The sequence below is a fragment of the Gobius niger genome (genome assembly GCF_951799975.1).
Source record: "Gobius niger genome assembly, chromosome: 17".
NCBI lineage: Eukaryota > Metazoa > Chordata > Actinopteri > Gobiiformes > Gobiidae > Gobius > Gobius niger.
In genome coordinates, this window is record NC_136868.1 from 21,416,583 (window position 1) to 21,439,157 (window position 22,575).

At 41.6% G+C, this 22,575-nt stretch overlaps 1 protein-coding gene across 1 annotated transcript in view; it reads left to right on the plus strand.

Annotated features, from left to right (window-relative positions):
• The window catches only part of rnf13 (ring finger protein 13), a 23,131-nt gene extending 1,076 nt beyond the window's left edge, over positions 1–22,055 (plus strand). The window contains exons 2-10 of the mRNA XM_079575540.1: positions 393–575; positions 701–781; positions 4,237–4,359; positions 13,225–13,312; positions 13,746–13,836; positions 15,142–15,247; positions 15,423–15,516; positions 20,838–20,918; positions 21,052–22,055. Of these exons, the coding sequence (XP_079431666.1) occupies positions 462–575; positions 701–781; positions 4,237–4,359; positions 13,225–13,312; positions 13,746–13,836; positions 15,142–15,247; positions 15,423–15,516; positions 20,838–20,918; positions 21,052–21,413 (1,140 nt within the window). The 5' untranslated portion in view covers positions 393–461 and the 3' untranslated portion in view covers positions 21,414–22,055. The remainder of the gene's footprint in view (positions 1–392; positions 576–700; positions 782–4,236; positions 4,360–13,224; positions 13,313–13,745; positions 13,837–15,141; positions 15,248–15,422; positions 15,517–20,837; positions 20,919–21,051) is intronic.
• Positions 22,056–22,575: the final 520 nt, after the last annotated feature.

Genomic DNA, 22,575 nt, shown 5'->3' on the forward strand with positions numbered 1-22,575 from the left:
ACCATTCCCAGATTAAAAAGTCAGCCGCCGGATAACGATAAAATTGTTTGTAACTCGTTCGCTTTATACTATATATTTGTCTCTAATTAACTTCAATGGCGTTGCATGCGCATAATTGGTATATCACATTGTTATTAGCTGCAATTTTCCTTTACTGTTGGCTTATCAAAACAGTCAACGGGCCATTGCTTCTTTAGACTGTCACATGCTTCAGTTTCTGATCCTGTTTCCCAGGTCTGTGTCAGACATTACTCTGTATACATAAGGATCGGTCATTTCTTCAAAAGTGATAGAAGCTGATGCGCTGAGCACACAACTTGTTTATTAAGTTGACTGCAGTGTCTCTTTTCCACATAAACCGTAAATGGAGTGCATCATGTGTGTTTTTGTAGGTGTGAGGACAACAGGGGTTGCTGTGTGGTAGATGTTTATGGTCAACGTAGCAGCTGATCGATGCCAAGATGCTGCTCTCCCTGGGAATGCTCATGCTGTCCGCCACACAAATTTATACCATCTTCACAGTCCAGCTCTTCGCCTTCCTCAACCTGCTGCCAGTGGAGGCTGATATTTCTGCTGTAAGTTTTAGAAACAAAGGCACTGAAAGGTCACATGTTCATTATGTGTTTTCCAACTGATTTATACATTCAATAATACTTTAGGTAATACAATAATGCTTTGCCATGTCATTCCTCACTTTCAGTATTCCTTTGACAACAAATCAGAGACGTTTGATGATCTACCTGCAAGGTTTGGGTACCGGCTTCCAAGCGATGGTTTGAAGGTGAGCAGTGAAAGTTTTGTTTGGCTGACGTAAATCGATTAAAACGATATTATATCAACTAACTTTATCTTGTTGTAATCTGTAAGTGTTGTCCACTGATAATTAAGCAACACCACAACAAATTTGATCAAGTAATTTGAACTAGATTTTTTCTAATGGCACAGTAATGCATCTACCCCAGCCCGTTTCAAACATAGCTTTGTTCATAACAAGTGTTGTTTTGATGGTGCTGTGTGAGTCCACGCCCTCTTTCTGCAAACTTGTTGATCTAAACAGTGAGAATGATTCATGTCTTCTAACTGAGCTGCCCATTGTGGCTAAGGAGACTGTTGTTGCCCAATGTCTTTGAGCTGGAGAAATCATTGTTTCACTTGAGGGCAGGTCTACAAAGAAGAATATAATTTGTGATGTAAATGTTGTGAAATATTAGTATTTATTATTCACACTATTACCTGCTTTGCTGAAATTCCTTCTCCGGAAACCAGTGACCTAGATTTTATGCAAGATAATAACACACCCTTTCTAGATTTTTCTCTGATGTCATTGGATTACTCGGCTATAAAGAACTTTGAAGACTCCTTTGTGTGATGTAATGATTTCCCACTTGGAGGAAAAACTGGCATCACAAGGCAACACAAGCTTGTTTATTCATCAAGGATTTTCATCCTTAAGGGATGAGGGCTTATGCTGTTGTAACTTGCCCAAACTATTTATTCATTTCTTTGATAATGCAAAACATATGTAAATTATCTTATAAAACACCTTCATTGATTATTGATTATACTGCACGATGATTTCACAATGACCAAAGTGAAAAAATGTTTTTGTTGCAAAGTTCTTCATTTTGGGGCTTTCAGTTCCACAGTCATTCAGGATGACTCGTATTTACATCCATATTACACTTTTAGTTTTTTGCTTATGTTTATTGCATATATATATATATACATACAGTTATGATTTTGAGGTTGCAGATGGAAGTGTGAGGAGCAGCATGAAAATTGTCACGTATTGACTTGACTGAAGTGCCTGTTGATTTCCCTTCTTCAGGCAACAGGCAGTGACTCATAATTGTGTTACAGTATCGCTATAAACACATTTACTCATCCAACTAGGTCAGTTAGGTAAGTATTTAACCAAGTGTGTTAAAAGTATTCTGTTGAACTCGAGTGTTACTTATTTGAAGTTTACGGTCCCATCTCTGGAAAGTTATATTCACTTGTAGGGCAAAGAGCACTGTTATTGAAATATAATAAAATACTTCTACACCAATCTCAAATCTTTCGCACCAAGTACCACCTTGTAAAGATATTTGACGTTCCAGTTACCACCAGGCCTAGATCAAGATCAAATCAGGATTAAATTGGATCTAAAAAAAGGTGCAGAATTGAGCTTAATTGAGTTGGCGTAAACCATGTCTAACCCAGAAAAGCACCAAACTTAAATAAATGCACTACTAAAGCACACATGAAGGTGATCTCTAGTTAAAACAAACTCTAAAAGTGCATACCCTAAGTACCACTTGAAGAAGCCAATTGTTCTATACATTTTTGCATCCCTGTAACTGTTGAGGAAAAACGTGCGTTCATCATTTTCAAAAGCTATTTATTACAGCAAATCTTTGAGTGAGCTGATAATCATTATACAAAAGTCGTTAAGATAAATAACAAAGGACTTTGCCTTAGTGATTATTTCTAAGGTATTGAGCTTGTTAAGAGGAGGATTTTGCTCCAAAATGTTGAATTTTGTCATTCACTATTTGCACAATTCAACATAAGCCTCAGGCCCATGTGATTTGGAATCCCCCTGCACTAACACCTGCTACAGCTTTCTCTCAAATCAGGTCACAGTGAATTTCAACAGCGAAAATACTTCCTCTTTACATCACATGGCTATGATTCCTCTTTTCCAGTTGTGTCTACCTTGTATAAAAATGTCCTAATGTATTAACCAAGAAAGGGAAAACATATATATATTGATAACATTGGTGGTTTTAGTTTCTTACTCAAAATCTTTGAGAATCCCTTCAAACACCCAAGCTCAAATAGTTGTGAATCAACAACCACAATTAAACATCCTTTTGACCTTACTTGCATGAAGTATTATTATTATCTTCAACAGTTATTTTCAGAGCTTTGCCACAGCGATTTTGCTGTTCAGTAATAGCAGTGAGGGCTACGGTTAAGGTTTACTCAGATCAAAACCCATGTCCAGATCTTGAGCTAGATTTGGTCAGGACTACCTACCTGAAGGGAGTAACCTTATGTGCATGTTTTGCATTTATCAGGAAAATGGGATTATCCAGGTACAGGTAGAGCATACAGACAAGAAAGGCCCAAATTCGAATTGAACCTGGGCGAGAGTGCTAACCACTCATTCACCATGCCAGTCCTGTACGAGGCTCAGGCTGTTTCTGTAGAGCTGTGTAGACCTTGGTCTTTGGTGTTTCTCAGCATGTTTTATCGGGACACTTCCGCAGTCATTTCCTGTTTTTCCCTGTGCCCTTCAGTCTGCAGGTGTTTTTCTCTGGGTTTATTGACAGTCGCCTTACAGCCAGCAGAGGGCACCCTTGTCACCTCTTTACAACATTAGGAGGACAGTGTGATGTCATGCGTCTACCCTGGGCCACTAAAACAGACATCCAGAGGTTACCAGGTGTTGCCGCATTTGTTGTCGCGTTTAAACAAAACTGTCTTAAGTCTGTAATCATTCCTTTTTTCTTTTTCTTTTTTTACATGATGTCACTGTGGTTGTAGTCTATCATTACTGGTACAGGACTCACTCTATGAAAATGCAGCTTGATGACACCACCCTTGTGAGAGAAAGTGCTGACTCTTCTTGATATACCCACAGGGAATTCATCAGGCCTGGCTTTCAGAGGAGGGGAGGGAGAGAGAACGCGCCCCGTCGTAGTCCACACTTTCTGTCTAGCGCCGTGCTCCTCCTGACTCACTTTGGTGTTAGTTACAGCCCATGAAAAAAATGTGATTCAGAAACTTCAAGCTCATAAATATCAAAATCCACTGTTATTTTATGCAGTTCTTTCACTACTCAAACGTCTGCCTGCCTCGCCAACACCCTACTATTTTTATCCCTTCCCGACCACTTGTTTTTTTCATCGGAATGTCTTTTTTTGACAGTCACTAAATATGGCTTTTCCTCAGCAAAAAGGCTGTTATTTTATGTGTATAATATTTGCTGTTCTCACACATCCATGCCGTTGTGTGTGAGACAAAACTTTCAGCTCTATTGGTCCTGAAATAGGAGGGGGAAAAAGCTGGATAAAGTGTGAAATGTGTTTTTTCAAAATCTTGTACCACCTGTTGATGTGTTTCTACCATAGTATAAAATCACTTGCAAGTAGTCAGTCACAGATATTTGTTCCAGGCTTTTAATTAAATTTAGGTTCAGCCAGTTTGGATGTGGAGTAAATATCTGTGATAATGTCTCTCCCGTAGGGCTTCCTGATTGGTGCTCGTCCAGAGAATGCCTGTGTACCCATCGAACCGCCCCCCAGGGACAACCTGACCGGCGCCTTCATCGTCCTCATCAAACGCTTTGACTGCAACTTTGACATCAAGGTACACTGATGCTCCTTCACATACAGTGGATTTAAGAAGTACATATTTGTTTATGTTAAAAATGATGAAGTCTGCCTTCCTAAAGGTTAATAAAAAACAAAAAAACTAACCTCAGAGCGATCTTGGAATACAGTAAAATCACATGAAATATCCTCACTTGATTAAGTTTTCCGCCGCTCTAAATTCAGCTCATGCTAAAAGTTCATTATAGCGATAAGTTAACCGTGGTAAGCAGTCTAGGCTCCAAGTATGAGGTGCAGATGTGATCTCAGTGCGTTCATGTCAGTAGGTGGTGGTGCCCGGTTTCTTAGATCATTTACTTTGGACACAACAAAACGGAAGCTGGCGTTTCCCTAAACACAATTTCCGGAGTGGGCTTCTATTCTTGTGCTGCTGTGTGGACATTTTCACCATGTTTTTGCCGAGAAATGTGTGTCGTTAAATGTTTTTTTTTTTTGCAAGCATTGTTATTCTAGACATGACTCACAAAGCACTTACAGTTTGCTCTGTGTTTGCTACGTCAGGTTGGCTTTATCTTTTGTAGTTCAAGAAGCAAGAACAAAATGATTGGTTTTGAGGCCACTTACAAAATAAATGGGTTCATGATTAAGGAGTCGGTGTATGCAGTTTCAACACTGCATACAACTTTGCCACAGCTTCGTTCATCCTTTCACACATTTTTAGTTGTTTTGTCTACTTTCTCCGCTGAGTTTCTCTGCCTCGTACTTGCATCCTCACTTTTTCCCTCTCCGCCGTAAATCTGGTTCAGCTGTGCGACCTTATAAGGGCATATAACATCAAACGCACACACTTCAACACACACACAGTCGCACTTCGAGGAGGTGTTCCCTGGACCCGAGTGTAACCAGACTCCCATTTCACATAGCTAAGTGTCAGCCAGACTTGGAAAGTATATAAACAGGCTATGTTACTGCATTTTTTTACATCAACCTTTACATTATTTGTACATTCATAAATTAAAGTAATCAACGCCCTTCATTCACTTCAGTTAAAAATACAGTGCGAATATTCATGCAAAACTTGAATAAATTAATTTAGTTCAATTTAGCTTAATTATAAATTAAGTAGCTAGTTAGGGCCTAACTGGCTGTCGTTTCTATGTTTTTACATTTTTCTCTCAACCTTTAACGACATTCAAGCATATGGGCCTTTTCCACCTTCCTGCCCCTTCGGTGCTCGGTTAGAGGTGACATAAAGGTCAACTTTGGCAAGGCAGCCATCACTTGCGCAGCACAGAATAAAGCTTGAGCTCTCCATAATGCATACTTTAGATCGACATTTGGTTTGTTTAACATTTGTTTGATTGTATATCAATAATAATATAATATAAATCAATGTGGAAAGGCCTCGGGAGGACAGAACCTTTTGGATATTTGCTGCTGGATCTGTGCTTGATCATCTTCTTTTGGTTAATCACAGCAAAGTTGTTACAATGTTTGTATCAGCATACCTCATGTTTGTCTGACCTCACAGAGTTGTTAATTAATTATTATCAATAAAAGGCAAATATAAACCTCGCCCACTTCTGCCAATACTGCCATGCAATTGGTCCGATCCACCGGTGGATTTGAACCCAAACGTATCAGCTTGAAGCTCCAAGATAGATTTTAGTGAGACTGAAAATTCAGATTTCGCTGCATTCAAGCGCACAGTACATGGTTAGTTGTTTTATTGGTCTCAGAAGAAGAAAATAAATAATAGTCATAGTCTCATCAACATCACTAATGAGTCAGTATACGGAAGTACATGTAAGTGTGGAATACTATACTAAGAAGTGCATCTAAGCTGTAGGCTATAACGCTGTGTAGCATCTACAGACTGCTTCTGTGGGATTACCATGTACAGTTCACTGTGTATGTAGATATGGGTAATTATTAAGCCAGAGGCAGTGCTCTGACAGAACATATGGACCTCACAGACTGAGTGAGTGCACGGGGCCACAGCTAGGGCAGGAGTGAGAGAAACTAGAACCTTCGATTATAAAAAGAGGAAAAAGAGGTGGTTGGAAAGATGATTGCTCTCTTGGGTCCTTTATAAACATGCACATTCACGCCAACTCCGAGCAGCTCAGGTGAGGCGCGCCTGCTTAGAAGTACCGTACACAGCCATCTCTTTTTCCAACCCGGCGGTGATGACACATAAACATGCATCTCTCTCATGTTTGCTCCGTGTTTCTCAGAGCACATTGAGATCTGGACATTCAATGATGAAAATGAGCATTTACATTTTCTCATTAAGCTTTGAGTTGTTAAGTTGTTACCCGTCGCCATGGCACACAGAGCTGCTTCCTTTGTGTTCATTTGTAAAATAGCAAAATACCGTGGACTTTATTGACATGTGTGTACTCCTGCACAGAGCTGGAGAATAGCCGTCTATAGCACCCAGAGATGAGCTGTGTGCGCTGTGTGGACAGGGCTGTGTTTGTGTTTAGTTCTTGATGCTCTATCTCTCCTCTGTCACTCCAACTATTCAGCCCTCTACCCCCTCTCTCACAGCTCCCTTCAGAAGCTGCTGAGGAAACAAAGGAATAATAGATTCCATCTTGACCGGACAGCTGTGTATGTGCGTGTGCTGGTCCAGTGTCCACCCGCCAACACGCACGTTTCCATGTCTTCCCTACGCCCAGAGGCTTCCCCCCTTTTGCATTGCATTTAGCGAGAAGCCTGCCGTAAGTGCGAGGCTTTAATGGAGCAAGTGGCTGAAATGGCCTATAAAACGGACACTCTCCCACTTAACCCCACGCAGTCAGCTGTTAACGCTTCGAACCGGCACCCTCCGAGAGTGTGCTGCGATAAGATGGGACATGGAAGAGGTTAAGTGTTGAGATGGGGAGGGGGGGTGGGGTGGAGAGAGGGATCAAGTACAGGCCGTGTTAATGGGCACCAGCTTCCCCTGAATGTATATCTCTGCTTCGGTCTGGTGGAGGCACAAGAAAGCATTCCCAAATCCCCTTGAAAAATAAAAAAAATCCCCAGAGATGGATGGTTTTGGACTTCCTGCATGCGGATTTCAGGCCAAAAGGGGGTGGAGTCGTGCATGACCTTTTTGACCTTTCCAGAAGAGCTCGAGGGAGAGGGAGAGCACAGGAAACTCAATACTTTTTTCCTCCTTGCCCCCCTCCAGTGTGGCCTCACTTCCTTATTGGCCAGATTCTTTGCAGACTGTCGGTCCATCTCTCTAATAACACAGACGCACACAGTCCGTACGAGACATAATGTCCCCGTTATGTAACCTGTTCCAAGATATGTCCAGGTCTGTGAAACCACGTTGTCCTCCGCCTCTTTTTTTTCTTCAGCTTCTATCGACAACTTTTGCTGCCTCTACTGCCCTCTGTCTGTTTGCGCACACGATCAAAAACATACTGTTATGCAGGATTCATTCGTCAATAAGGCCTTTATAATGTTTGACAGAGGGGAATCGCATACCCCAAATATATATTTGTTTAACTATTTGGATCCTGTATTTCAAAGTTATTAAAAGTTTGCATTCAAAAACATACAAGCGTACAGAGTAAAAGTAGTTTTTGTTGTAATGCTCATAGTATTGATTGACAGCTGATACTAAAATACCACCAATTAAAGCAGTACTAAGTAACTTGTTTATCTTAATAAATCCTTTTCGTAGTTCCTCTGGGGGTAATACAAGTGTTAATGGGATGATTTAAGGGTCTTTCATCTCCCCCGGTTGTCTCTGGCCAGAAAACCACACTTGCAACTTGACTGCCACCGGACCGGAGCACCAATACACACTAATAGAATCATGAAGAAGAAGCTAACAGGCTAATGGGCAAAGCTAACTGCGGGCTAGCACCACGTAAACAGTATTTACAGCCAAGTTTGAGTGAAAAATATATCCCCATTGTGTAATTGGATGTACAATATCCCTCTCTCCCTTTGTCTTTTCTGTGAGCGTAGTATTTACTCTCACAGACAATGAATGAGTAAAAAACCTCAACATGCTATGACACCTGCAGTGGCGCTTATGGCCTCTAGGGGCATGAGTTACTTAGTACTGCTTTAAATTCATTGGAGCAAAAACAGGCAAAAGGTTGAGGTTCAGGTCCTCCCTTATCTTATCTTAAGGCGTGGTTTCCGTGTCTTGTTTATTGCCAGATTCCTGTGAAGATCTTGACCATAAGGGAGTGGTCAATGATGAGAGGTTCAAAAGCCTTTTTCACACTTCAAATGTCTATTGGTGTTTGTTCTAGTGACGCCGGGTACTTTCCCATTTAAATGCTTTTGACCACCAGACCTGTTTTGCGGTGACCTCAGTCACAGCCCCTGAGCCGCACACATAGTTCCCAGTCTTGACTCCAACAATGATCGAGGCTCCTGCGCGCCCTCACTCAGTCTCATGACAGGGTATGACTATAGCTGACGGGATGGATGACTAGCTCGTGCATGAGTGAGGGAGAGAGGCCCCAGCTGATGTCGCAGTGCCGTTTTTCAGACTTGTTTTTATGGCCTGGACTGTTTGTTGTGGCAACCTGTGGCCTGCTCCCTAAGCCTATGGAACAGCCACAAATGCACTCTGGGAAAGCAGTGAGAGTCGTGTAACAGATAGGTATTCACAAGACATACTTGGCTTGCACGAAATTCATTGATTATGTAAAGCAAATTGTAGAAGCACGTCGAAGTTGAATAGATGGATATAACTTCTCACAATGTTATATTTCATGCTATCTAATTGTGACTGTATGTAATAAAATGTGCAAATAAAAGATGTCTGTAAAATGATGTGAAAATTAGAACGATTTGACTTGATCTTCCTCATACCTGCCTTAAATGCACAACTGTCATTGGCAGATTGTGATTGACAGCCTGTTTGTGCAAAGATACAGTTTAATGAGCAAAGACGCCTTGGCTCTACTCTTATTTCCAGAGGCTTTATTCAATGGGTAAAGAAGTCCAAGCACAGGAGGACGTCCTGTCTGAGAGTGTTGGCTGAACTCATTTTTCAAAATTGAAAAAAAAAAGATGTTGAACCAGAATTATGCAAAGGAATTACAACTAGCCAGTCTGATATACAAACTTATTCAGTCTCTCGAATTATAGATGATCGTTTCGTTTAGTGATATAGTTCTACCACAACACAAAATATACTCAAACATTTCACTCAGCCACAAATTAATGTTTAACATCCGGCACGCCTTTTGTGCAAATAGCACCAGTGCCTTGGTGGAGGTACTGTAACTTACAGGTTTTATTGAACTCTTTATCTTATCTGCTATATGGACCTTGAAACAAAAGCTTAAGCGTTCTTCACGAGGAGTGTCAGGACTCAGGAGGGAGGGGGCTGGCAGCAGGTGGCAGGATGAATGAGTAACATGGAGAGGCAGAGAATAAAGGCGGGACTCTTTAAAACTAGACAATGGCCTGGGCATATTTCAGATGCTGGCAGACAGTGTGATGTAACAAAGGTAATGGGGGCGGGGGAGTGCAACGTAGGTGAGGAGAGATGGTGAGAAATAAAAATGACAGAGATGAGTTTAGAGAATTTAGCTCAGGATGATGGAGAGAAAGTATATAGTAGAGATTACAATACCTCAAGTGTAGTGCAGAAATATATCCAAGCCCATTTATACTTAAAATGTACGGCCCTTAAGCACAAAACACTTTTTTTTTTACTACACCTAGGTTGTAAAATAGCTACTTATTTGCTATAAAAATACAAAGTGTACTGAAAAAGTACACTTTTTATATTATCACAATATACTATTTGTGAAAGTAGCATTTGATAAGAATGTTTAAGTTGGAGGAATGGATCAAAATGATTTAGGACAAGTATTATGTGTCATGAAAGATGACTAGATTGCGTGACAAAGGTGCGCTCATTTACAAAAATCTGAAGCCAAGTCTCTTCTATGCAAATGGCCTGGGCGATGGCACCACCAGTGCGCCACGAGGTCTTTTTTAGAGGCTTTCCCTGGGAGTGCTCGCTTGTTACGTAAAAGCAGACAGGATGCTGGAGGAAAACTGATAGCAAGACAAATACTGCGGAGGTGAGAGACAAATGAAAGCAATTATAGTCTGTGAAAGAGCTGACATGTTCGCACCGCAGCCGCCCGTGTCTGGACTGCAGATATAGGGCTAAATATTGATCCAAAAGAGGTGGTGATGCAACTATTGAAATTCAGAGTAATCTCTTGGACAATCATAAATGCAGTAACTTTTCCAAAATGGCCATGTAATTCTTTGTGTGTGACCATGTATGAGTCAGCTGAAAGTGGCCCATGTTTTCACACACTGGTTGAATTCAGGTATGTTTCCACCCAGCGACAGGACAGGCATCCACAGTCCTTAAACATGAACCCCAGCACTGCACAATTTGTATTTAACACCCGAATGAATGTGCTTTTTTTCCCCCATAACACCTCTTATGTTATTCATAGAAGTGAATATGTGCAAAAAGCTACATGATCAAAGTACATTAGGCTGTAGCTGTCTGCACCAAGGATTCCCGAACTCTAGCCCTCGGACCCAAATAGGATATTTGTTTTCTCGGGGTAAATGCGAAGCCAAAGGGTGAACAAGTATCACACAATGTTTAGTGTTTGCAGCTGGAAGTGTTTGACTTTTCAGAGCTTGTATGCACACAACTTTGAAAATATCTTGCCTCCTTCACTGTTTCCACACCTGACTTCAGTTTATAAAAGTTGATATTATTTCGGTATGTTTGCAAGTCCAGCTATGGTCAGGACAGTGCTGGAAGTTGAGATAAAACAATAGCTGTGTTGCTCACCTGGTGTGATACAGTAACTTCTCTCTGCCAGGATGGCCTTGGAAAAAGCAATTAACTTTCACATTTTTCTCCTTTCCCTTGAGCTGTAAAGTGTAATTAGTAATTACCACATTATGGGAAATTCTGTCACCGGCCATTATGGGAACGAGTTGCATCTGGAAGGGATTTTTGTATTGACATTTATACTTTTCCTGTACGTGTTTACAAAGTTTTGATTCCTTCAGCTCTGTTAGTTTCTGCCATGCTCGAACAATCTGTCTGTGAGGTCTACATTTTTTGTCAGTAAGCAGTTGAGGCATACAGAAAACGCTGCTTCTTGTCACAACAGTCTGCAGATGCTATCACACCGAGCACTGCCTCCACGCTGCAGACAGTTAAGAGATCCCTCCTCGGAGACGGCGCGCTGGTATTTAAAGCCACGCTCCTTCCTATTGATTTCTTTCCCTGCAAAAAAAAAAAAAGACCTTTACATCTCAGTTCCACCGTCTCCCTGCGTCTCTGGCCCCTCTCCCGTTTCCAGCCTCTCTGCCGTCTCAGGAATGCATTGAATGTCCTTATCTTTGCCCATGAAAACACAAGGGTGAGCCTGCAGTAGAGGTTGAATTCCTCCGCAGCTCCCCAGGCACGCAGACTGGGCTGTATGCTGACAACATGCTCTGCTTTCAAGCCAAAGGGAATGACAAAATACATTGCAAGAGTACAGAAAGTTACACACTGAAACATTACCATACCTTAGCTTAAAATCAGGTTCATTCATGTTACTTAAGCCAATATAATGCAAGTCGTACTGCTTGAAAAAAAACCTCTGCCAGCTTTGTCTTTTCCACAGTGCGTTTCCCTGATCTCGACGGCCTTTCCTCACACAGTGGCCATTGATATTTCTGCACAATACGTTCTCAGAGGCCGGCACATGGCATCACAATGCTGTTGATGCTATATGCGCTGCCTCACGTATGGCTGTGCATAAAATTACAATGACAAGGCACACACAAAGCCACACTGTGCTTTCATTCTCCCAGACGCCAATGCACAAACACATTGTTCCCCCTTCACAGATCCAAATGGGTGTCACTGCTCTAATGTCCAGAGCCTTTGGGGATTTGGGCAAATTTAGGGACCTTCGCTGCCATCTTTGCAGCAAGTAAAATTCAATGTACTGTGTATGAACAGTGTGTTTCAGGTATTACCAGCTTCAGACGGCACATACTTGATAAAACAGACTTTTAGGTAATTGCTGTTTTAGTAGCTTTAAGGGAAGAGTAAATAATTTGGATTACTTAAGGGCTATCAAGCTGTGCTCTTTCTGTGCTGTACTTTTCTCCTGAATTCCCCCGCTTTATCACACAAATTTTGTACATCAGTCACTTGTGTAGCTTTTGATTGAACAGAATATTTTCCTCGATGTTTTGAGTGACATTCACACAATTCATTAAAAGTGTTTTCTCCCACACATTTTCAGAGGAGACGCTCGATGTCCCACATTTCTCTTGTTCGCTGTATGAACCATGCGCGCTGTGCAAGGATTCATTTCAAGATATTTTTTTTTTTGTCACATCCTATTTCCTCCACCACATCTGCAGTCAGCTCTAACAATTGCTGCACAGGATGCAGCAGCCATAAAAACAGACTGGCAGATGCAAAACCTTCGTGACGTCAATTTCCCGTGCACTTTTCACTACTTTGAATAAGTTTGATGGTTGGCCTTCTCACGATCCAAGGTATTATGATGTAAATATAAAACAATGCTGCTGAGGACGTTTATTTTAAGCTGACACATCCGAATCAAATGAGCAAATTTAAATTGTTAAACCATTTCAATGCCCCATAATATACCACATTACGTTGAAGGCTTAAAGCTATTGTGTTACATTTCACAGAGAAAATGGAATAAAATACAATAATAGTAAAAAAGAAAAACCACTAAACATTTTGTAGATGGAAATGTCAATATCATCCAATATTCTGTTAGGCCTCAAATAGACAATGACAACTGATTTTCTTCTGTCACCATATTAAGCACTGACTTGTAACTTGTAAACTTTTTTATAATGATCACCTGCTTGATTTGATGACATAATATTGATTGCATGTGTTTGTGCACAGGTCCTGAACGCACAGAAAGCCGGATACAAAGCGGCAATTGTTCACAATGTGGACTCCGACGACCTGATCAGCATGGGATCCAATGACTGTACGTAGCTTGTGTTGTCCCTCATGGTGCACACATCGATTTCACATACTTCAGTGTATCTTGTGCATAGGTCTTGTTTGATGGATGGATGATACATGCTTTTCCATTTTTTTTTTGCTTGAAGAAATGTTTGTTGCATCCCATCCCATTTTTTACATTGTTGATGAATCCCTGAAGCAAAGCACCACAGCCCAATACTTTCTCTATTCTTCTTATTTTTTGTCAGTTTTTGTGGGTTGTGTTGAGCTTCCATTTAGATCTTACATTCTTTATTGTTTTGATTGTAATAAGAAACTAAATCAATGTAAACAAGTAGGAAAAAACAAATTCAGTTAAAAATTGAGTAACAATACAATCAGTTGAGCCTATTCGGAAACGCAGAGACTTGTGCAAACATTTTTAACCTTCCATAATTGTCTGTGATTGTTTCTAGTGGACATCATGAAGCAGATAGACATCCCATCTGTTTTTGTGAGCGAGGAAACTGCAAACTCTCTCAAAGAAGACTACACATTTGACAAGGGGTAAGTCGAGACAAGACATTGCTACTTTTCTTTTTCCATATCCTTGCTACAAGCCAAACGTAATAATAATGCCCGATGATGTGGCTTGGTCTGTAAAAGATTGGTGTGTGAGGTTTATATCACCATAAGGTGATGAAATGCCCCTTTTCCAGCAGTGTTGTATTTGACAGATATCCTCTCGCCACTCTCAGACATGCTTGTGATTGCAGGAATTAAATTAACTTTCTAGATATTCCTAGATATGTTTGATATACAGAATTTATTTTACACCAGGAATCTCCAAACTATGGCCCGCGGGCCAAATGCGGCCGTCAGACCAACTATTATTGGCCCCCAGGATTCCTGTTGAATCAGCCTAATTTTTCAGAAATGGTACTTATACTCTTATCATAAACTAAGTAACTATCATTTTATATTCTTTTGAGACAGAACTGACGTTTCCAGGCCTAAATAAGGATGTGGCTCTACAGTGAAAACTAGAGGCCGACGGGCCGGTATTTGGGGATTTTACAATATTGGCTATCAGCTGATCTAGTGCCGAGAAAAGCAGATATTTCTGGGACCGACCGAGTCCTCCCAGAACTCCCTAAGCCTCAGGGGAGGTGAGAAACATTGCAATTAAAAATTGGTTAGCTTCAAGTTTGTTAAACACAAGTTTCTCTAAACCCCCGTCATTATGGACATGCTGCTTGTCATTTTTGAAATGCAGAATCTGAAGAATTCAATCGCTGAGTTAGTTTTATCCTCCACCATTGTATTTTTGATCACCGCGCAAAATGCCGTGGCTAGTAATGCTAATGCTATCGACAACTAATCGAAGCTGGTGCAGAATCTATGATTGGATCACCTAAAGTAATAAAATAAAATCGGCCAGTGCTGGAGCGGCCAAGTATTTGTTTTTTACAGGATTATAGACCAGACATTTGGAAAAATCTGCCAAAAATGTTGGCCAAGCATATCGGCATCGGCCAATTAACATCCCAAAATATCGGCATCTGCCTTAGTTAGGCCCATATCAAACGGCCTCTAGTTAAAACCTCTGCAAAAATGCACCCAACTGAATATTTCACTGTTGCGCTCTGCTTGGTATGTGTTTTTTTTTTTTTTTAGGTTTTTCAGGTTTAGACACTGATGTGTTAGATGTTTTTGTAAAAGACAGCGGTAGACAAAAGTAAAAGGTCAGTTGTAGTCTAAGAAAGAACAATGACCTATCTGTATGAAAATTTGCCCGAATTCGAGTCTCGGCACTTGAATTGGTCTTGAGTTGGTCTTGAATTCTTCATCATATTGCCTTGTATTGTACAGTGGTCGCATGGTCCTGTTACCGGACTTCAGCCTGCCCCTGGAGTACTACCTGATCCCTTTCCTGATCATTGTAGGAATCTGCCTCATCCTCATCGTTGTTTTTATGGTACGTACAATATAATTGCGCACTGTGTAGAAATAGACAATGGAGATAAAAAAGTGCTCAAAATGTTCACATTCAAATGCTTGTCTGTGAAATGGCTTTTACAGACAATGAAGCACTAACGATCTATGAAATAAATGTATTGTCTATTCATAATGTGCTGATTGATTATGTGTAGATCACAAAGTTTGTCCAGGATCGTCGACGGGCTCGGAGAAGTCGCCTGCGCAAGGACCAACTAAAAAAACTTCCCATTCACAAGTACAAGAAAGGTAAATGATGTCCCCATCCCTTAAAGTGGACGTGCAGTGTTATGCAGAATTGTAGATTATAAGCCCCCTGTTTTTCATATGGTTAAAAGCTCACTCTTGTACTTCTCATTTGAAACGCACTGTATTTTGTGGGGCTGCTGGCCGCGCTGCTGTCCCTCACATGATTTGGCAAAGTGCAGAGTTGCCATCATCGCAGTACGACACATCATTCCTCTGTTGGGTTGCGCACCTTGGAGCTAATCAGATTAATATGGACTTGATTTTACCCCAAAGCTCTCCTTGGCAGAGAAGAGCTCCTCTCTGTTGAAAATGGACACATGACTGGCTGCAAGGAATGCATGTGTCTCACGGCTTTCACTGTGCTGACTCTTAAGCTTGTTTATGTTTCAAAAATATGTAGGACAGGGCGGAAAAAAATGTATTAAGAAAAAATCCTAGTTTGTGAACCTGTTTACAAACAATGGCAATGAAAACTATTCTGATTCTGAAAATTGCGAGGTATCTTTCCTGTGCAAAGGTCAGTCTGGTTATCGTATTGTTTTGCAATTCAAATCCTTGTAGTATGGTCCAGCTTGTCTGTGTGTTTAAAGGAGCTTTCGTTCCTACAGCTGTATATTGTCAAAGCTTTTGCTGATTTTCAATTTGCTGTGCAGGGGACACTATGCTTTACGCATAGTGGGAGGATAGTGAGATAACCACTCCCTTTAACAGTTTTGTATTGGCTTTCAGTTGGACAGTTCCTCATGCTGTTACAGGTAGCCTACTACAGTATTTCCACATGGTAACAGATTTGAGACGGCTCATTTTTCTCTGGTTTAATTACTCAGGTTTCAGACAATTTATTTGTTATGTTGTAAGACTATGAATGTTTGTTCTCATCTAAGCTCTGATGTCATAGACCGTCGTCGGCCTTTTCTTTTTAGCCCTGATTATTTTGGCATACAAGTGTCGTTTTTGCTGTTATCTACAGTATATACCTGTAGTGGAGTTCTAGTTCATTTTTCATTGGATGTAATCAGTTAAGCATCTCCAATGAAAACTGCTGGCCTAATGCAAAAATATGCTTTATGCTCAGCTCCAAAATACTATATTAAACAACATCTTAGAGTGTGGTTGTCTCAGCACTAGCAGGATGCTTTTGTGCTGATCAATTTGAATAAAGGTCAAATTAAAAAAAACGCACCACTTTTGACTGCTATTATCAATGTTTTCAGTATGATTTTCTCTTATGTTTTCTTTGTGGGAGACTTAAGTTTAGGAATGAAACAAAGGGAGTTTGTATGACTGGTTCACAATGAATGTTAATAGAAACCACGGTACCCGTGTAATTGGCACATAATACCAGTCTGAGCTGCAGCAGCACAAGATCTGTGTCAGTGGGCAAGATTATGTAATCCAGCTGCCACCGCTGCGAGAGCACAACCAACTCCATTTTGATGGTAGCTTAACTTAAACTCTGCTTTTTATTGCATGCACTTGCATCATGACCACTTGTGTTGGGCCAAAGCTGATAGTTGGTATAGTTTTGTCTGTTTCATGTCTAGCTCACATTTGACTAGCCTGGGCAGGCATACACATTACTTTCTCTTTATATTTGAAATACATAAAGAAGTTCAGAATAAACACCGTTTAGAATAAACAGAGGAGACCAAACTGGCATGTTAGGCTAACTTCAGACTCAGTAAAAGCTTAATAGCGTTCTTGTTTTGCTGGTGCTTCTTGGATTCCCCCGACCTCTGGTTTGAACCCTTTCTGCTCCACCTTCAGCTCAGTGTTTGAGCAGGCGGGATACACAGTGGACAGAGCAGCTGCAGTGTCTCAGCGTTTGTGTGTGAGGCATGTTGATGTCAAAGAGGACTGCTCTGTTTGTCTGGACTTCAGTCACTATTCTCTGCTGCCTCCTCTGCTTTTACAAACATCTGAAGTTCAGTAGGACAGCAGGCTCCTCTGAGAGTGGGACTGTTGGCAGCCAGCACATAAGTGAAAAATGGTGAGCTCAGCTGACGAGCAGCTTTTCAAGTGTGTACTGCTATTTCTCTCTGGGACTCCTCGGACCATGTACAGCATAAAACAGACCCAAAGTAACCATGTTATTCTGTAGAACTAGGGTATGTACAGTATTCACTCAAATGGGATCACTGCAATGAAATTAGCAGCTGATTCCTCAAACGAGAAGTAAGTAATGCTGCTGGGAGGCTCTTTGATCTGCATGACTGGTGAATTTGTTCTGACATGGAAGGACCAGCGTAGCCTTTAGCTTTATGGCTTTGCTTCAGTGCACTGCATGTTTCTCACCACTTGTTACATTTTTGGTGAGAGATATGAGAAGTAATGGTGTCTATAACTTAACACTATCTTGCCAGTATTATTATCAGAATTACAATGCAAGTAGTTATCGACTTGTTACATACACTGGTATAAACCATTTGACTTCAGTGTTTAATTCTTCCACGGCAATTCCCAACTACACTGCTCACTAAAACTTAGGGCACACTCAAAAAACACAATGTAACTCCAAGTCAGTCAAATTTCTGGGCTATCAGACTGTCCAGTTAGGAAGCCACGCTTATTGTGAATCAATTTCACTTGGTGTTGTGGAAATTAAACAGACAACAGGTGGAAAGGAGAGGCAATTAGCAAGATCACTCCAAAAGAGGAATGGTTTTGCAGGTTGTGACCACAGACCATTTCCCTGTCTTCATCCTTTGTACCGTATTTTTGGAACACTTTTGCATTTGTCCAGTGTTCTCACCTCTAGAGGGATCATGAGGAGCATCTACAACCCACAGAAGTTGCTCAGGGAGTGATGCTCATCCAAAATGGCACGTCCATTCGTGCTGTGGCAAGAAGGTTTGCTGTGTCTCCCAGCGCAGTGTCCAGAGCATGGAGGAGATACCAGGAGACAGGCCAGTACACCAGGAGACCTGGGGGGGGCCGACCGAGGTCAACAACCCAGCAGCAGGACCGCTATCTGCTCATTTGTGTGCGGAGAAACAGGAAAAGCACTGCCCGAGCCCTACAAAATGACCTCCAGAGGGCCACAAATGTGCATGTTGGTCCTCAAACGGTCAGAAACCGACTCCATGAGGGTGGTATGAGGGCGTTGGGCCGGTGCTTACTGCCCAACACCGTGCAGCACGATTGGCATTTGCCCGAGAACACAGCGATTGGCAGATTGGCCAATGGTGCCCTGTGTTCTTCACGGATGAGAGCAGGTTCACCCTGAGCACATGTGACAGACGTGACAGAGTCTGGAGACGCCCTGGAGAACGTTCTGCTGCTGCAACATCATCCAGCATGACCGGTTTGGTGGTGGGTCAGTGATGGTCTGGGGAGGCGTTTCATTGGAGGGCCGCACAGCCCTCCATGTGCGAGCCAGAGGTTCCCTGACTGGCATTGGGGACCGGGATGAGATCCTCAGACCTATTGTAAGGCCATATGCTGGTGCTGTGGGCCCTGGGTTCCTTCTGATGCCTGATAATGCCAGGCCACATGTGGCAAGAGTGTGTCAGCAGGTCCTGCATGATGAAGGTATTGATGTTATGGACTGGCCTGCCCGTTCCCCAGACTTAAATCCAATAGAGCACATCTGGGACATCATGTCTCGGTCCATCCATCAACGCCACGTCGCACCACAGACTGTCCAGGAGCTGACTGATGCTCTAATCCAGGTCTGGGAGGAGATCCCTCAGGAGGACATCCGTGGTCTCATCAGGAGCATGCCAAGGCGTTGTAGGGAGTGCATTCAGGCACGTGGAGGCCACACACACGACTGAGGATGATACGGACTCGTTTGGAGGAATTTCTACAGAATTTGGATCAACCAGTGACCTGAGTTGTCACTTTGATTTTGACTCTAATTTTGGATCCAGACCTCCAGGGGCTGAGAATTTGATTTCCATTTATCATTCTTATGTTATTTTGTTCTCAACACATTTCCCTACACTATGAATAAAGATTTTCATCCGAAAATCGGATTGATTGACATCTAGGATGTGTTTTTTGAGTGTGCCCTAAGTTTTTGTGAGCAGTGTATATCCTGGTCCTTCTGCCTGAATGTAAAGTCCACTTCACCACATGTTCTTGCTCATATATTGCCCTCACATTGTTCTGAAAAGCATTAAGTAGTTGTTTTCTACTCTAAACTTTAATTGTCGATGTTTGGGAAGAAAGGGGAGTTTAGAGTGTTTTTTAATGCGACTGCCCATCCTTATACGGTCACATGCGAGCCTGGCATGGATACAGGGGGCTGAGCCAGAGAAAACATGCTCATTTAGAGCTTACATAAACACAAGTCTTGCTCCCTCTTCCTCCTCCGCTGGTCTCGCAAAGAGAGGATGGGAAGGAAAGAAGAAGAAACCTGGAATTTGAAGTAGTGTAGCGATACATTCCTGAGCCTCATTTGCTCAGACTGTGTCTCTTCTGTTGTCCAAACTGGGTTTTTGCAGTGTCTAACATTCTTTGTTACATGACGGATGTAAGGGAGGGGACAAAGTTGCTGTGACCCTCAAATGACTGCCTCATGAAGTACAAGATATGCGACTCAGTGGAATATGCAGGGGTTAATACTTATGCTATCTATCTAGTTTTGAGCCTAAAAGGCTTTAACAGTTTGAGCATATAGAACACCGCAGTTCTGTGTCCATCAAACAAACGGCCACATATTTTCTATGAACAAAAACAAGACCCAATAGCTTAGTTACAGACTCTTGGATGTAATCTGCCCTGTTGCAATGTGCAGTGTGTCCACACTTAGATCCGCTGCTATCACTTTATTACTTTATCACTTTATACACCTACACATCTGTAAATACAATCCCGCTATTCTATGTGAAATTGTTGTCCTTTACCATATTTTACTTTTTATTTTTTTAATCTTATTTATTTTAATATTCTTTATGCTTCCCTCATAGCCTTATAGTTCAAAGTTTTATAGCTTATTTTTATCTAAATTCTGTGTTATATGTTTTATGTTGCACGTCTGCACCGAGAAAATTTCCTGGTTTGTGAACCTGTTCTCAAACAATGGCAATAAAAAACGATTTCTGATTCTGATTCTGATACCATGAACTGGATACCAATGGGTCACAGCTTTCCTCGCACACAGGACATAAACCAATCTGAGTCTCACCTTAGTGCTAAAGTACATTTTTATACATGATTTCTAAAATAAAAAGTGGGGGCTTTATCTCAATAAGAGACGGGGTAAGTGGTTGGGACAGAAGGTCACCCTTTGTGGCTTTGTGAATTTAATTTCATCCTTACATGATGTTTTTAATGAAGTGCTAACTCAGTTACGTTGGTGTGTTTCTTTGACCTAGGGGACAGCTATGATGTATGTGCCATCTGTCTGGACGAGTATGAAGAGGGAGACAAGCTCCGAGTACTGCCATGTTCCCACGGTGAGCTCAAAGTTTTTGTAGCATTACTTGCAAAAATACTTCAGATCATGATCAGGTTTTAAAAGTTGTAAAAATGTCCAACATGAAGCGCTAAAACACAGATGCTGAAACAACGCGGTCTTTCTGCCCTCAGCCTATCACAGTAAATGTGTGGACCCCTGGCTGACCAAAACAAAGAAGACCTGTCCCGTGTGCAAGCAGAAGGTTGTCCCATCACAGGGCGACTCGGATTCAGACTCTGAGGAGGGGGACAGCGGCCCGGATGAGAATGAGGAGGTGTCTGAGAGCACGCCTCTGCTGCGCTCACTGGCCTCCACGAGCGCACACTCCTTTGGCACTATATCGGGCACCTCTCGCTCCGAGCAGGACCAGGAGTCCTCAGAGTACGAGGAGGAGTTGGACAGCAGCGACAGTGAGCAGGAGGTCACAGTGGAGACTGTGGTGGTGCAGATGCAGCGGCCCTGTGTTGAGGACCACGACCCGCCCAGAGCCTGAGCTGGAGCTGGCTGTGCTAAGGGTACACGATTAGGCCACTGTTTGCACGCTTCACTGAAGAAAGACTTTGTGGGTTTACTATGGCGGTGTCTCCCACATTTAAGTGTATTATGTTGATTGTGAAGTGCTGATGAAATGTCAGCAGTAGTAATGTACAGTAGCGGGTCAGTACTGTATGCTAATCAAAGAGGAGCTTCAGTTTCTACGTGATACAAACTTTCTGTACCATGTATATATCAAAATGTTTAAATGAAGTTGATTGTTCTTACATGCCATAAGATGAACACTTGTATCACTGTAAATACATTTAGTTCTATGCAGCATTATTTTGATAAATGAGCTCTAAATCATTTAGGCCACAGTAAGTTTTTGCCAATTCGCCTGATTTTTGGAGTTCTGCTCCTGTTTTACATGTGCCACTGGGTTAAATGTTAGAGCCAAAGTAGCTCATGTACAGTCACATTCATGTTTGGGCTTCACTCAGTGACATGTCAGCTCCTGCAGCCTCTATGATTATCGTCCAATGTTGATTGATGGGCCTTGTAACACATTGAAGATTGTTTTTATACAGATTGTATCTTGATTTACTCGTTAAATTCTGTTGCCTCATTCAGTTTGTTTTAACATGTAACATGTACATTACTTCAATAAAAACTAACTTTGCCTAGTCATTACTTAACAGTTCATTGTAAGGCAAAAAAAAGGTTTCATAAATTTGCAGATTGTTGTGCATGAAGCAGGTTCTTGTATATTCACTGGATAGGATCACCAAGATCAATTTCTCTGAATACTGGTGCAACCCTGTGACTAAATGTGTTAATCCAGTGGTTCTCAAACTTTGGTATGCGTACCACTGGTGTTAGTATGGCTTCTTCCGGTGGTACCATCACTTAATGCAACTCAAATTAAAGTCTTGATACATCTTTTTTCTGGTTTAGACCGTTTACACCCAGTATAGAAATGTGTAGATAATTAAAACCTGATTTGAGCAAGACCTAGTACTCAGTCTTTTCATTACACTTTGTGTTAAACTATGGTTTAGACAACTAAGCCGAAACGTCAAGTCAAATCCGATTTTATTCAATCTTCAAATTGGCTAATAAAAGGGTAAAGACAGCCATTACTCACAGTAGGAAATTTATGTTCTAACAAGCAACTCCTA